Source organism: Schistocerca piceifrons, chromosome 3 (genome assembly GCF_021461385.2).
Source record: "Schistocerca piceifrons isolate TAMUIC-IGC-003096 chromosome 3, iqSchPice1.1, whole genome shotgun sequence".
Taxonomy (NCBI): Eukaryota; Metazoa; Arthropoda; class Insecta; order Orthoptera; family Acrididae; genus Schistocerca; species Schistocerca piceifrons.
The window spans coordinates 395568532-395585674 of record NC_060140.1 but is presented as its reverse complement, the minus strand read 5'-3'; the positions used below and the strand labels follow the sequence as shown (position 1 = coordinate 395585674).

Below are 17143 nucleotides of genomic sequence, written 5' to 3'. Positions count from 1 at the left end.
TTTACAACAGATTGACACCAACAATATAGGTCTGTAATTGTGTGGATCTGTCCTACAGCCCTCCTTGAAACAGACTTGTTTCCAATCGCTAGGTACCATTCACTATTCCACAAATTTCTGGTAAAACTGCTGCTAGCAAGGTAGCAAATTCTTACAAATAATCTTTGTAGAATCTTTTAGATATCTCATCTAGTTCTCATCTACTTCCCAGTACCAAGTTACAGTAGTTGCTTTCTTTCTGTGATCAATTATCTCAATACCTGCCCTTTCGACATTCATATGATGGTTGAAAAGAGGGACTGTATTAAGATTTTCTGTAGTGAAACAATTTCAGAAGATTGAATTCATTATTTCAGCTCTCTCTCTGTTATCCTCCATTTTGGGCCAATATGTGCCCTGAATGAATGAACAGATGATTTCAAACTGCTTACTGATATTATGTACGACAAAAGCCTCTTACGATTCTTACTGAGATTGGTTGACAAAATTTTACTTTCAAAGTCTTTGAACACTTCTCTCATTGCTCCCCTTATGCTCAGTTTCGCTTCCTTTCAGCTTTTGTTTGACAGCTAAGCTTTGACTTCTCTTGAATCTGAGATGAAGCTCATTTTGTTTATGCAGCAGTTTTCTAACCCAGTTAGAAAAGTACAGTGGGTCTTTCCCATACTTTAAGAACTTGCTTGGAACATACTTGTCCCAGGCATATTGAATGGTGTTTTCGATTTTTTTCCATTTGTGCTCCACATCTTTGCCCTCACTGAATATTTGTTGCTGAGTACTCAGATACTCTGCAATTTGTTTCCTGTCACTCCTGCTATGCAAAAGTATGTTCCTACCTTTCATAACATTCCTTGTAAAACTCAGTCATAGCTGCTACCACAGCCTTAGGATCACTGATGTCTTCCTCTGTATTAATTGATTTGACAAGTTCAGATCTGTTTGTTGCTAGATCTAAGACTTGGTTGTTTGCTAAAAGTAATTTTTTGACAAGACATTCAGAATAATGTGACAAACCTTTCTTTGTCTTTGGAACCAGTTTTGACAGCATGACTTTCCCAATCTGCACCTGGTGCACTGATGTCAACCCATTTTTAGATATGTGCAGGCAATGTCTACAAAGTTATTTCCACATATATACAGAGGGCACAGCTTGTATAATTAACAAACAATTTACCCTTTACGTAACCATACACTGATCATACATAATAATTTTTAAGAAAAAGTTACTAAAAATATACATCCTCATGTATACACTAATAATACTTTCAACAAACTTACTCTATCACATATTTTTTCTCGACAATCATCCATTTATAAGCTCCAACATCAAACTTGATAATAACTCCATTTACAAACCATTCATCTTTCATATAAATATTTGCATCAGAGATAGTGAGAACATAAATTTGTTCTGGTATCACTATTATAATATATGTAATGCAAATGTTCTTATGAATATATCTTACAGCATGCACAAGATATTTATCAACACACTGTATTTGCCTCATGTAGATTAAATGGTTTCTGGATCCATTCACTATGAAATGATCTTGCAAATTAGTTGTCTGTCAAGTTTTCCAACAGCTGTTCAAAGCACTCAGTGACACAATCTATAATGAAAATGTATGAATAATAGAACTGAAACTTCCTGGAAGATTAAAACTGTGTGCCGGGCCGAGACTCGAACTCGGGACCTTTGCCTTTCGCGGGCAAGTGCTCTATCATCTGAGATATCCATGCACAGTCCACGACCCACCCACACAGTTTCAATTCTGCCAGTACCTTGCCTCCTACCTACCAAACTTCACAGAAGCTCTTCTGCGAACTTTGCAGGACTAGCACTCATTCTGGAAACATCCCCCAGGCTGTGGCTCAGCCATGTCACCACAATATCCTGTTTTCCAGGAGTGCTAGTTCTGCAAGGATATAAGTAACATGAGACGATATGGAAGTTGAATGCCACATGCAATATTGTTCCATAACTGTGCAGAAGTTAAGAGGGGCCAAACATTCAATAGGGAAATCAAGCAAGTACTACAATCCAGTGTCAGCAACATAACCTTGCTAGCCCGAAACCCTACAACCATCACAGTATCTGTCATAGTTAGAAATCTTGTGGTCTTCATGAGGTTGCTCTGTGTGCTTGACCATCCAGCAGAAGCATTTATCTCAAACAGGCACAGCACGGCTCAAATCACCATGACAAGATCTACAAAAAGTTGGGTAGTGTCCTGTTCACAGATGAGTCACAGCTTACCCTTGAGAGAAGGTCTTAGAGTACGTTGATCTGCTATGTCACTGGGACACATTACAACCATGCCATATTATGGCGAGGGACTGATACAACAGTGCCATGGTAACTGGGGTGGCATCATGTTAATAGCAGACAATTTTCTATGGCATATGCCTGGCCTGCAGTTTTTTTCTTTTTCCTCCCCTTCCTTCTTCACATAAAGACATTGAGAGTCTGAATATGAATGCAGAAGTATGGAACATTATAGACCAAATAAATGCACCACTAACACTTCCACAGCCGAACAATGATTATCTCCATAGGGTACTTGTTCAGCAATAGGAGGCACTACCACTAGGCACACTGAGCAGCCTATTTTACAGTATGGTGAACTGTTGTACACCCTATACAGCTGTACAAAGGTATCTAACACCGTGTGTGTTCCAGCTTAACGTCAAGTGCTGGCATAATGATCAAGAACAGAAGAGCAGAGAGGCAGTGAGACTGTCAGCCAATAGTATGCTGACGGACCCCTCTCCTGGACGACACAAAGACAGGAGCAACCTCTACCTGAAGAGAATATAAGCGCCGCGTTGCCTAGCTGCTGCCCGAGTTGAAGAAGAGCCATCCTCTGAATGCCACAGCAGTGACTTATGAACTGTGTTGTTTTGCTTGCATTGGAATTGTATATCCTGAAGGACACCGATTATTTGCATGTCACCATTTGCTTGCAACACACCTGTGAATATGCAAAGTTAAGTATTGTAATTTATCTTTGTTGTGGGTTGGCAGGAGAGCCAACACCGATTTACTAGAGGAAGCTGAAAGGCACGCGTTTTAGCTCACGCAGGCTGGCGTGAGGTATGATTACAGTATCAATAGTAACTGGTACTGGCGCCTTGCTAGGTCGTAGCAAATGACGTAGCTGAAGGCTATGCTAACTATCGTCTCGGCAAATGAGAGCGTATTTTGTCAGTGAACCATCGCTAGCAAAGTTGGTTGTACCACTGGGGCGAGTGCTAGGAAGTCTCTCTAGACCTGCCGTGTGGCGGCGCTCGGTCTGCAATCACTGATAGTGGCGATACGCGGGTCCGACGTATACTAACGGACCGCGGACGATTTAAAGGCTACCACCTAGCAAGTGTGGTGTCTGGCGGCGACACCACAATCTTACTGTAGTAAACACCATTAATACAATTTGCTTGAATTGTTGTCTAGCAATCCAAAAAAGCAGGTTACCTAAGCACCCTATATTGTACGAGTGGGCAGAACGCAACAGTATGTCTCTGGCAAAGAAACATCATGTATGTTCAGTACTAGCCACCTTGTGTAATACTTCTCATTCCACAATGGTGCCGGGAAACATTTCAGTGTCCATAATAATTGACTAATTTTGTTCAGGAGTCTTCAAGATACCTTACCTTATAAGTGTGACTGTGTTTTACACCTGGAAATGTGTGATGCAGTACCAGAAAAATAGTAATCACCAATGAAATCCCTGTGTCACTCCAGTTCTGCACATAAATCCATTTATATCCTTACAAGAAGTTGATTTTTGCAATCAAATGTTAATTTACTTTTTCACATTTCATTTACCATGTTTACCTTCATATCAATAGACGCACAAATCTACATTTGGAACACTGCAGGATGCTTCTTTCATGCAACTTTCTTATCAACTGTGAAAGTTTGCAGATGAAATTCCTGCTTTTCAAATTATTATACTAAAATTCTAATTTCCACTTCATTTAAGGCATTACATGTAAATTTTTTAAAAAAACTGGAAAAATCTCTATTCAGCCCGTTTTTGAATGCAGCTCTTGTTGCTTCAAAATTACACTTACATGAAATCATTTTCACAAACTTTAAAATATTCTGATTCACACATCAACCATTTATTAGCAACTACTATAAGTGAGATACAAACCCCAAGTGACTGTGGCATGTAGATAAAATATGGCTGTTTACCACGGCCACCCTCCTCTTTCTTCCATTCATAAAAACCATCACAAAGAACTACACAACGATTACTCTGTTTGAAGACTGGGAGGTACAATTTTGATAGGAAGAGATTATCATCACGGATGTTATGAGTTGTCAGACCATGTGTTCTGTAGTCACCCTGAAAAGAACAGACAGACCAAAGTGAATTAATTCATTAGGGGCAAAAAATCATTTGTCTCTGTAGAAATGGACTACGCATTTCTATGGACAGCTGGAGAGGCAATACTGGAACTACTTAATAAAATTGTTAACTTTAAGTACCGTAAAATCATTCCTGCATAAATGGTGATGGCAGAAGAACTCACAAACTACCCAACTATCAGAAACGTCCTGCCAGATTAAAACTGAGTGATCAGACTGGGACTAAAGCATTTGCCTTTCTCAGGCAAATGCTATTTTGACTGAGCTATCCAACCATGACTCATGAACCACCATTACAGCCTCAACCTGTCACTACCACATTCTCGAAACTATTCTATAAGCAATACAACTAGATATCAGTTAAATAATACATAAAGGTTCTGGATGATGCTGCTGCTGCTGCTGATGATGATGATTGGTTTGTGGGGCGCTCAATGGCGCAGTCATCAGCGTCCGTACAAAGTCGGAATTTTTACACAGTCCAATCTAGCCACTGTCACAAATGATGATGATGACAACACAAACACCCAATCCCCAGGCATAAAAAATCCCAAACCTGGCCGAGAATCAAAGCCGGGAAGGTTCTGGAGTGGGTAGTGGTTGGAATGCCTTATTTACAAGAAAAATGACAAGTTGCATCATGGTTTGGAGTTCACATTAAACTGTGGATCCTCCGTATAACTAGCTACGTGGGTCAGTTCAAAAGTCAGAGGAAGGTAAGGGATACCATCTGCATTACAAGCATGCTACAATTTCTATTCGACAAGGTTACTGTTTACTTTATACACATCCAGGTACAAGCTAAATCCAACAGCCAGAAATGAGCCTCCCTGTCAAAAACTTTTTTAAGTACATGAGAGTATGCTAAATCTGTTACAAGAGTTAGAGTTTTTATTACAAGTGCTTTACTTCAAACATGAAGTACTGGATTTCATTATTTCTGTCTGAACCTTACAGTCATGAAAAGACATGAAGACTGTACTTTGCATTTAAACTGTTTGTAAATACATCTTGTGTTTCATGTAACCCCAATAGTTTGAAAAATTGTAATGGCAGCTAAAACTTATTTTATGAAACTACTGTAACATGTGTCGTACTGTTGTGAATTACAGGAAAAACAACATTAGCATTTGACAGAGAACTGGAAATAGAGAGCCAATGCAGTAAATCTATACCTAATACAATTGCTATGTTCAAGGGTTAACTGGGCAACATGATTTCTCCTTTCTTCCTTTCATTTTTCAGACAATATTGATCTAAATGTTTCAGATATTATTAATAATGAAAAGTAATATGTATCTCAGAGCTTTAAGTGGTTCACTGAACAACATGAGTAAATGCCAAACGAACACATGGTACGAAAAATTACTTGCCCCTATGAGAAATCCTGCTAACAGAGAGTAAACAATCTCTTGCCTTCATAATGACATCACTTCAGAGATAACAATAGTGTATAAATTCTCTGGACATACTGCATCTCAATGAAGCCACTCACTAACTATCAAATTGTGGGAATGGCAATTGCTACATTTCATTGCCAGGCATTCTTACAATGCGTGAAGTCCACAGGGAAGACTTCCACACAATCACAGTCTCCTTAATGACACACAGTTTGTTGTGTATAATGTTATGCCACTCCGTCTCCCAAAGCCGAAAAACCTTGCGGCCTAAGACAGAACGCAGGTTAGTTTCAGAGATGCCCATCTCCAGGAGCGGTTTCCACATATCCTGTTTGGCCAGCCTGTCAGCAAGTTCGTTGGCTGGGATTCCGATGTGTCCCGGGGTCCACACAAACACAACAAACTGGGTTGGTTGGTTTAAAAGGAGGGGGGGGGGGGGGGACCAAACAGCTAGGTCATCGGTCCCATGTTCTGAATAAAACAATGCCACGAGGCTGAGAATGAAACAAGCAAGACTGACGACAAAATGGAGAGAAAGGAAAAAAATCACAAGAACGACGGAAGGGCAACAAACACTTTAGTGGAAAAAAGGGGAGAAGAAAACCACAAAAATTCAAGAAACAGGTTAAAGAGATTAAAATGACAAAACAGATTACCATGGCTGGTTGACCATGAGAATAAAAAGGAGAAGCCAGCCATTCTGCGACACATTAAAACCTCTACCCTAAAAGCACTAGGGTGGAGGACACAGAGTGACAAAGGACATGCGCTAAAATTTAGATCAAATGATAAAACCCACCCTCACAAATAAAATGTAAAACTACATCAGCCGATGAAGTGTTGTCAGTTAAAATTAGTGGCAATGAGTCCGTTAACCGAAGATTTCATTGCAGGGCAGTGCACCAGAATATGGACCACTGTCAACCGGGCACTGCATCGACACTGAGACAGGTCTTTACAGTGCAGGAGGTAGCCGTGGGTCGCCCAAGTGTGGGCAATGCGGAGCTGGCAGAGAACCACAGAATTCCAGTGAGAGGTCCACATGGAGGACTGCCACACATTCAGTCTCCTTAATGGCATGCAGTTTGTTGTTCATACTGTGACTATGCCATTCCATCTCCCAAAGCCGAAAAATCTGGCAATGTAAAAACGAACACAGGCCAGTTATTGGAATGCCGATCTCCACAAGCGGTTTCTGTGTACCCTCTTTGGCCAGCCTGTCAGCAAGTTCGTTGCTTGGGACTCCGACGTGTCCTGGGGTCCACACAAACACCACTGAATGACCCGACCATTCCAGGACATAGATGGACTCCCGGATGGTCGCTACCAAAGAATGACGAGGGTAGCACTGGTCGATAGCCTGTAGGCTGCTCAAGGAGTCAGTACACCGAAGAAATGACTCTCCAGGGCATGAACGGATGTTCTCAGGAGCACAAGATATAGCCACCAGCTCTGCAGTGAAAACACTACCACCATCAGGCAAGGAATGCTGTTCAATATGTCCTACATGGACATACACGAAGCCGACACTACCTTCAGCCATTGAGCCGTCGGTGTAAATCACTTCATGGCCTCGGTACATGTCAAGAATCGAGATGAGGTGACAGCAGAGAGCCACAGGGTGAACTGAGTCCTTTGGGCCATGTGAAAGGTCCAGGCGAAGCCGTGGCCTAGGTGTATACCATGGAGGTGTACATGATTGGACCTTGAGTATAGGTGGTAACGGCAAGGACTCCAGTTCAGATATACGGGATCGGATGCGAACTGCAACTGGAAAGCCCTGACCTGGGCCGCCGATGCAGGTGATGAACCGCCTTGGGTGGGAAAAGGAGACTGTAATTTGGGTGAACAGGAGAACTACAAACTTGTGCAACATAACTTGCGAGCAGTTGTATACCACTGAGGGCGCCGCCGAACCATAAACCAGACTCCCATAGTCAAAGCAGGATTGAACGAGGGCTCTGTATTGCTGCAGCAGCATAGAGCGATCAGCACCTCAATTGGTGTTGCTCAGGCAGTGGAGGGCATTGAAGTGCTGCCAGCACTTCTGCTTAAGCTGACGAAGGTGAGGAAGCCAAGTCAACTGGGTGTCAAAAACCAGTCCTAAAAATCGATATGTCTCCACCACCATGAGAGGATCGTCAGTAAGGTAAAGTTCTGGTTCCGGATGAACGATATGATGCCAACAGAAGTGCGTAACACACCACTTTGTGGCCGAAAACTGAAAGCCATGTGCTAGGGCCCATGACTGTGCCTTGTGGATGGTTCCCTGTAGGTGCCGCTCAGCAACACCAGTAGTGGTGGAGCAGTACGAAATGCAGAAGTCATCTGCATACAGAGAGGGTGAAACAAACGGTCCTACAGCTGCTGCTAGACCTTTAATGGCCACTAAAAATAGAGATACACTCAATACAGAGCCTTGCGGGAGACCATTCTCCTGGATATGGGCGGGAATTATGGGAGGCACCAACTTGGACATGGAAAGTACGAAGCGACAGGTAATTCTGGATAAAAATTGGGAGCGGGCCTCAGATACCCCACTTGTATTATGTGGCAAGGATACAATGTCGCCAGGTGGTGTCATACAAATTTTCGTGAATCAAAAAAGACGGCAACAAGGCTTTGGCACCTGGATAACGCTTTCCGATGGCAGACTCAAGGGTTGCAAGATTATCAGTGGTAGAGCAACCCAGGCGGAAGCCCCCCCTGGCACAGAGCCAGTAGGCCACGTCACTCCAGGACCCAACCCAACCGCCGACACACCATACATTCCAGCAGCTTACAAAGAATGTTTGTGAGGCTGATGGGCTTACAGCTATCTACATCAAGCGGGTTTTTGCTGAGTTTGAGCACTGGTATGATGGTGCTCTCCCGCCAGTGCGAAGGAAAGACGCCATGGCATCAGATCCAGTTGAAGATCATGAGGAGATGTCGCTTGTAGTCAGACGAGAGATGTTTTATCATCTGACTGTGGATCCAATTGGGCCCAGGAGCTGTATCAGGGCAATGTGCAATGGCACTGAGGAGCTCCCACTCTGTAAATGGGGCGTTATAGGGTTCACTGTGGCATGCAGTGAACAAGAGGACTTTTGCTTCCAACTACCATTTGAGAGGGCAAAAGACTGGGGAGTAATTCTCCGATGCAGAGGCGTGAGCATAGTGCTCAGCAATCGCGTTTGTATCGGTAGATAACACACCATTTATGTTAACACCGGGGACACCTGTTGGGGTCTGGTACCCAAAACCTCATTTGATTTTTGCCAAGAACTGGGAAGGTGACGTATGGCATCCAATGGTCGAGACATACCTCTCCCGACACTCCTGTTTCTGCCTTTTGATAAGATGGCGAACGCAGGCAAGGAGCTGTTTAAAGGCTATGAGGTGCCCCTGGGAAGGGTGCTGCTTATGCCGCTGCAGAGCTCGCTGACACTCCTTAACTGCCTCAATGTCTTCCGGCGACCACCAAGGGACTGTCTTTCACTGGGGGCACACTAAAGAACAAGGGCCTGTGTTATCCGCTGCAGAAACGATTGTTTTAGTTACCTGCTCAACCAAGCTCATCTGGGCAACCATCCATGGTCCTGACGCCGGGGCAGTGACAGGAAGATGGGGCAAGTGATCACTACCACACAGGTCGTCATGTGCTTTCCAGTGGATAGATGGGAGAAGGCCAGGTCTGCAAACCGAGAGACCAATGGCTGAATATATGCCATGTGCCACACTGAAATGTGTGGCGGCCCCATTATTTAAGAGGCAGAGGTTGAACTGAGACCGTAAAGTTTCGACATCTCTGCCCCAAAAGGGGCTATTAGTGTAAAAATCTGCCAAAAGTAGGAAAGGTTTAGGGAGCTAATCAATCAGTGCAGCCAATGCATTCAGGGGTACTGCACCATCTGGAGGACAATATATGTTGCAGATAGTTATTTCCTGCATCATCCTTACCCTGACAGTCACAGCTTCAAGAGGGATTTGAAGGTGCACAGGTTCACTGCACACCGAGTTCAGGACATAGACGCAAGCTCCACCTGACACGCTATTATAGTTGTTACGGTTCCTGTAATATCTCTTATAGCCATGGAGGGCAGGGGTCCACATTGCCGGGAACCAGTTTTCTGGAGGGCAATGCAGAAAGCAGGTGTAAAGCTTAACAGTTGCTGTAGCTCAGCCAGGTGGTGGAAAAAACCACTGCAATTCCACCGGAGGATGACGTATCTTGAGGCTGGGAAGGCATGAAGCGCGCAAGGAGGCAGGTTATGCCTCAGTGTCACCTACTGCTTCCAACTGAGTATTTGTAGCCATTTCTATGGTGGATGAGGCATCAGTGAGATCCAGGTCCGCAGGGGACACTGAGATCTCGACTGCATCCTCAGATGCAGAACTGATAGGGAGTGGTGGTGTTGGAGCCACCAGAGCGTCCTGTTCCTTAGCAGTCTTCTTCTTAGTTTGCTTGCTGGGAAGATTTCTCCAAAGCAGCTTCAGACACGAAGGAAGACCGTGAAGCTCTTTGTTGTGCAGCTTTTGGCTCCTTGAGCCACTGGTGAGTGTCAGTCCTGGCATTAGTGGAGACCTTGGAAGAGAGGGGCCCAAGGGGCACCTTCCGCACAAGAGGAGCAGGAGGACTGAGGGGGGGCGGGGGGCCTTGCTCCCGGAGTAGGTGCTTTGGGAGCAACAGAGGAAGATTTGCCTCTTACCACCAAGGGAGCGGATGTATTCTGGTGGCCCGGAGGGCCCACTGTTCGTGGCACAGAGTGAGGAAGCACTAGCACTTGGGACGGTGATGGTGATGTAGCTGCAGCGTATGTCAATGTCAACCACATGGGGGTAATATTTCAAATTTAGGTTTAGCGTCTGTGGAAGTCAACTGGTCTAATGTCTTGCACTCCATAATTTTCAGCTCCTTTTGGAGTACTAGGCAGTCTGGCGAGCAGGGGGAGTGGTGCTCTCCACAGTTGGTACAAATGGGAGGTGGCACACATGGAATATCTGGGTGCAGTTGACGTCTGCAGTCTCGACATGTGGCACTGGAAGTGCAGCGGGAAGACTTGCCCAAACTTCCAGCGCTTAAAGCACCGCATAGGGGGAGGGATGTATGGTTTAATGTCACAGCGGTAAGCCATCACCTTGAGCTTTTCAGGCAATGAATCACCCTCAAAGGCCAAGATGAAGGCACCGGTAGCAACCCTGTTGTCTTTGGGTCCCCTGTAAACTCGCTGGATAAAATGAACACCCCCATCATTCTAAGTTGGCGTGGAGGTCGTCGCCAGACTGCAAGAGGAGGTCACAATGGAAAATAATCCCCTGGACCATGTTGAGGCTTTTATGGGGAGTGACAAACAGGAATACCATCCAGCTTGTCACAGGTGAGTAACGCTCGGGATTGGGCTGGGGATGCTGTCTGAATCAAGGCTGCGCCGTTTCGCATCCTGGACAGCACCGTCACTTCTCCTCAAGGTGCTCAACGAAAAATTGAGGCTTCGTCAGTAGAAAAGAGTCCCCATCGGTTCAGCTAAAGACTAAAAACCGAGGTGAGTATGGCTCTCTCATTTCTGTAGCTCTACGTTCCTCCCATTGTATAGCGAGGGAGGGAAACTATTTAGGGTCATACCTGTCAGCCTTGTATTCTATCTTGCCCTTCTTAGAGACTGCTCGTGCCGTACAGTCACCACCAAGAGATGGCTTAAGTCCACTTCATTGCGGGTTATCCGCCCTGATGCCCACAGGTGCCACCCAGCCACAGCAAAAGCCAACTGGCATGATGGCCGTTGTCAGGAGTCCTGATGCTCCAGGAAGGCAGGCATCTACTTCTTGGCATACATGGGGAGTTTACAGCTCAGGCATCAGCAGTGCGATACCTGTGTTGTCAGGGGGCTACCACCAAATGGGTACATGATGGCCCCACCACAGCGGACTGGCTACCGTGCTGGATATTGGGTGCAGAGAAATCCAATATTGTCATGGGGGCGAAAGAGGACAGGAGACAACTCTTGTACCAAGCGCTGCGGGTTTTGAATCTGTGCCAGACAGTGTGGAACTCGATGACTACTAGAGGTCTCTGTAGCAGTTGCACCATAAGCTGTGGCTGCGCGCGCTCCTGGACCCGAGTCTAATGTGAGGGCGCCACTGTGGAACACGTGGTCCCAGTGGCCAATAGCAAAATATCCTGTCGTGTATTTAGGCTGCTGTCTCTCACTCAGCAAGGCAGTCTGGTATTCGCATTGAGTCTGTTGATATCTCGCTGACAGACATCGTGTTTACTCCGCGTGTGCGTACTTCCCATTTACGAGTGGACTTTTTTTGATTTTGTGAGGTTATCTCTTGTGACCCTATTGCTTAATACTTTGTTCTTGATCTTGATGCCTTGATCGGTTATCTGTCATCATTCTTGTCCTTCCATTCCTGTTTGTCCGTCTTGTTTGTTCGTGGGCCGCTCCCGTTTGGTCCCGCCGCGTTTTCATTAGCGGCAACCCCGTGACCGTTCCTGTCGCAGTTACATCACAATGGAAGATGACATATCCCAGAAAGTGTCCTCACCCAAATACTTGATTTGCAGGTGGAGATGCAAAGCCATGACAAGAGATTCAGGAGATCGAATCTAAGAGCACTTGTGCACCACGTAAGGCATCCTTCCCTGTATGGCTTGCACTTCTGTAGAATTTTGGAAGTGGCAGGTCAAACCATAGAATGGGACCTGAACTCATAGGGCTGAAAAGTGTGAGATTCCTTTTAGTCACCTCGTACGACAGGCTGGAATACCTCGGGCCTATTCTAACCCCCAGACCCGCAGGGGGGAACAAATTGGGAATTACTATAATTTTTAGCACTGTTTGAAGGCCATGCGAAGTGCTGAACATTTCAGCACACTTATCTCATAGGAATGTGATTACAATGCCAGCCACTAAGACGACTGGATACATTTGACTCCTGAAGAACAAGAGATTGGCTGACGGTGGTCCTTAGGGGGGGGGGGGGGGGGGAAGTTTTTAGAGTAAGCACAGAAGTGTCAAAATGTTTACGAAACTTTAAAGAAAAAGTACGTAAATACATAAGCAAATAAATGTAGTGACAGAAATGAAATACAATCACAGTTGAGTTTCAATTTGAAGTTATAATCAATTATATATATAAAATTTGTTTCTACATGAGCAAATGACTCCGAGGCTCCATCGTGACAAGTGAGCTACAAAATAGCTTCCAAATCTGCAGGTAGTGCCAGGCTGTATTGAAAGTGAACATTAAAAAACATATAATAGAGGTAGTGTAGATTTCTGTGCAGCGTATGTGTTTAAGATCGAGCAAGTCACACATCTTTGTCATACAGTGAAAAACTGCATTGCCAATATGGCTGCAGATGAATAGCATCAGTTGACACAAGGGGCATCAAAGTTCAGCATATCCCATTATACTCGATTCCACTCATGCATTTGATTCCATACTGGTGAGTTTCATGCATGGAGTAGACATCGACTCAACTGCACGTGGGGATATTTTTGGTGCTGTGGAGATAGTAACTGGTTTCTTTGGGACGGAAGGGAAATGGCTGGTAAGCACAACAGATGGTACACTATCAGTTTGAGGAGAGCAAATTGGTATTACTACCTTGATAAGGGAGAAACTGGAACCTGCCTTGGCCTAACTGACAGCTGCATTCATTGGCTGATACATCAAAAGGTATTATGAGCTGAGTCGATTACAGTAAGTGAATCACAGAGGTTGTTGTCGGTGCTATGAACTATATTTGGGCACTCGCATTGAGACAACATACATTTAAGTAACCCTTGGCTGAAGTTAAAGCTGAATGTTCCGATATTCCCTACTATTCTGAAGTAAGGCAGTTGAATCATCAAAAAGTCTTCAAAAGGTTTTGAAATTTGCAAGAAGAGACTGAAATATTCCTATAGGTAAGTCGAAAGAGGGACACATGATCCTTGTTGGATTGTTGACCTCTCTTTATCATCGACATCACAAATTATTTCTTTTCATTTGGCCTCTCAATGCACAGGGAAAATCATTTGGTAACATGTATAGTGGACATGACTGGTGCTTTCCAGCAAAAATTGAACTTATGGAAAAATCAGTTTGCATAGTTCATATCAATTCAGGCAGGCTAGAAAAAATTTTTACCTTCATAGTCTCGGATGTTATTGAATTTAGCATATATTAAAATGAAGGACTAAGTAAGGAACACACATTTTTTGTTTTCTCTAAAAAAAATTCTGCTCTGAGATACAGCCCTCCAAAGATGACACTGCGCATACCATTTTGAAGATTAAAATGTTGTATCTCTGGAACAGTTCTACTTTTTTAAATTTGAAAGATAATTGCTTTATGACCACAAAGAAATACTCCATTTGGACTCTTATCTGTTAAAGTTCTTTCACTATATTGTTCTGAACTTTATAATTTCCATAAATTATATATATATATATGCAATGGCATTTTTGAAAAAAAAAATTTTTTTGAAAAAACAATTTCCATAAATTAAAAGTTCAGAACAACTGTTGACTAGTACCATATAGTTCTGAATTCCCTGAAAAGGAGAGCAAATAAAACATCATTGTATGATGATCCCTGGAGAAATACATAAACAGACAAAACTGTCAACCGATCCTATTGATACCAACCATAGACTAACCTGTGATATAGTGATTATGTGGCCTGTGACCAATGATAGGCCTACTTCAATGTCAGCTGCTGGTTTGTAAACAAAAGGTGTTTAAAACTTGCAAGAAGGATATGCTGACAAGACAATTCTTGTTAAAATATTATATTTATGTGTGTATCACTGTGTAGTTATCCTAATAACAACTACTACTTATTCATACACTTCCATTCGGAAATGTTCCAATGACAAATCTGATTTGCTAGTATATTGACAGAATTTTCATTACAAAATTAGCACTTTAGTTAAACTGACTTTTTGGGCCTTCAAGACCTGTCTGGACTTTTTTTACACTGACATAAGGTAAGAAGGAAATTGTTAAACAGTTCTATCTGGTCCTTACCATGGCCGCTATAGTAGCAAACATAATACATTCATTATTGTGTCCTACGAACACCAATAATTTCTTCCATTTTGCAATGTTTAGTTAGTGACAATACCGCGACCGATAATAAATGCTAAGTTACACATAACTTTCGACCTAATTTACCTTGTGCCATGGTGGTATCATTCCCCAGATCATTGGGACAATTATTCTATCGGACGTTTTGCCCAGCTGATGTCCTGATATAATAGCAGGTAAAACTTCCGTTGGTGCAATGTTTGTTGATGGTCTGTAGACATGGTACTTGTCATCCATGTGTTTCCACTCTGGAAGACAATAAGTGTTCGAGTCCTTCCTACGATAAGTAGTTGCCTTGCATATACATTCTGGGTCAAGTGTACTGAAATCAAATGTTTTTCACGAATGAGATTCAATTACATCACTAGTTACGTTTAACAGCAATTCATTGCAGTAAGTAATGGAAAACAGGACACAGTTCACTGCACAAAGGCTCACAATGCAGATATTTAAGTAAATTATTAATTAAAAACATCATATACCAAGCCGTTCTTCCACACATTTCTGACGAATATGAACAGTGTACAAATTTTCACATAACACAATATTTCCGCTGTCAACAAATCAACTTTCAACTGCGAAAATTACCGCTTTCTTCATATTATCTTTGCCTCGTACAGTAAAGCGCTGCCAACGCCATAAACTAGAATTGACCTTTAAAGAACTTAATTTTTCGTTTCCCGGTAAGCTGTAAACCAAATATTACAGTAAGATTCTAGATAGTGCACATATGTTAGCTGACTGGTTGTTATATGATTCACACAGTACGTTCACTACAAAATTTTAACGAGCAAGCTGTCGCCTGGACGACAGTTACCCAGATTTAATTAAATATAAAATATTATCATCTTGTCATTTTGAACAATAATATACGTAAGTCACGTTGTAAAGATGCATATCATCTGGAATACAGAATGGGAATAATATAACATAGAAATAAATATGTGTCTTCAATATAAAAAGTACGTATGGCTAAATCTTTGCCATTTACAGGCACTATTGACTTCTCTTCAAGTAGTTGTCTATTGTGGATGAAATGTTTTCAGAATGAACAATTTTAATTTGTGTTGTTTAGTTTACCAAAACAACTCCAGAAACCTTTACTCTCTTGTCTATTTCTTATATTGTGTGTCTGTGTAGTCCGCAGCTGCCCTACTAAACTCACAAAGGCTCAGTTCACGTGATGTAGTACCTCAAGCTGCAAGGAAACGTAACACTGGGAGAAGGACTCAGTGTGTGACCAGTTTTTCAGCGAGTTTTCGGTGTGAGCATAATTTTAAGGCTGTGTGTTATGGGAAAACATAAGGCGAAGCGCTGTTGCTAAGATAAAGTACAGAATGACTTGCGAAAACACTGAGTAGCTGATGGGAAGAAATGCTGAACAGAGAGATCAACTGAATACGACCATTTGCTGTAAAAGAATACGAGATAAATTCAGCAGACCTGTTACAACTTTATTTTTTGTTTATTTATTAATACGTATCGACTTGCATAGATTGTATTGTGATGATTCACAGGGATGCGAAATGAGTCAGTTTAACATCATTTTAGTGCTGCAATAAATAAATGTAAAATAACAAAATTGTAAATTATTGCTAATAACTTAACATACAGAAAAGAAGAATATTTGTACACTGGCCATCGTAAACCAGGAAGACGAATAATGGCTACCAAATTAGAAATTGAAAGTCTCAAAACATAAAAACAAATGCAATCCACATTTACAAAAACAACAATTGATTAATCTTCATGTACCAGTACTCATCAACAGAGAAAAATGCCTCATCCATAAAGGATTTTCTTAATTTAGATTTAAATGTAATCAGAACATCTATGCAGACTTTAATATCCAATGAAAGAGAATTGTAAACTTTTGTGGCAGAATAATGAACACCCTTTCGTCCAAGACTTAGATATGTTAGATTCCCATTTAAATCATTTTTAAACCTTGTGTTGTGGTCATGGTATGCACTATTAGATGCAAAAAAAGAATTGTTATTACAGAAAAAAACATCAAAGAAAATAATAACTGAGATATGGTCATTAATATTTGGAGCTTAAGGAACAGATTTCTTCAAGAATATCACGGATCAACGCCATTCATGAACCTAACTGCTGTAGTTTGTGCAATGAAGATATTTTTGGCTAAATATTGATTATCTCAAAATAATTATACCATATGAATGATACAGGGAAAATAGCCAACATAAGCAGCTTTTATACCATTCATATAATTACACATAGGGCATAAGTTGACACACACAGTCTTTTTTGAAGGTCTAGGAATGTCTCTGTCAATTTAA

At 42.4% G+C, this 17143-nt stretch overlaps 1 protein-coding gene across 2 annotated transcripts in view; it reads right to left on the bottom strand.

Annotated features, from left to right (window-relative positions):
* The window catches only part of LOC124789701 (abasic site processing protein HMCES-like), a 101315-nt gene extending 85863 nt beyond the window's left edge, over positions 1-15452 (bottom strand). For both annotated transcript variants that reach the window (XM_047257152.1, XM_047257153.1), the window contains exons 1-3: positions 15323-15452; positions 14928-15162; positions 4161-4355 (exon numbers count right to left, since the gene is read on the bottom strand). In XM_047257152.1, the coding sequence (XP_047113108.1) occupies positions 4161-4355; positions 14928-15162; positions 15323-15342 (450 nt within the window). In that variant the 5' untranslated portion in view covers positions 15343-15452. The remainder of the gene's footprint in view (positions 1-4160; positions 4356-14927; positions 15163-15322) is intronic.
* Positions 15453-17143: the final 1691 nt, after the last annotated feature.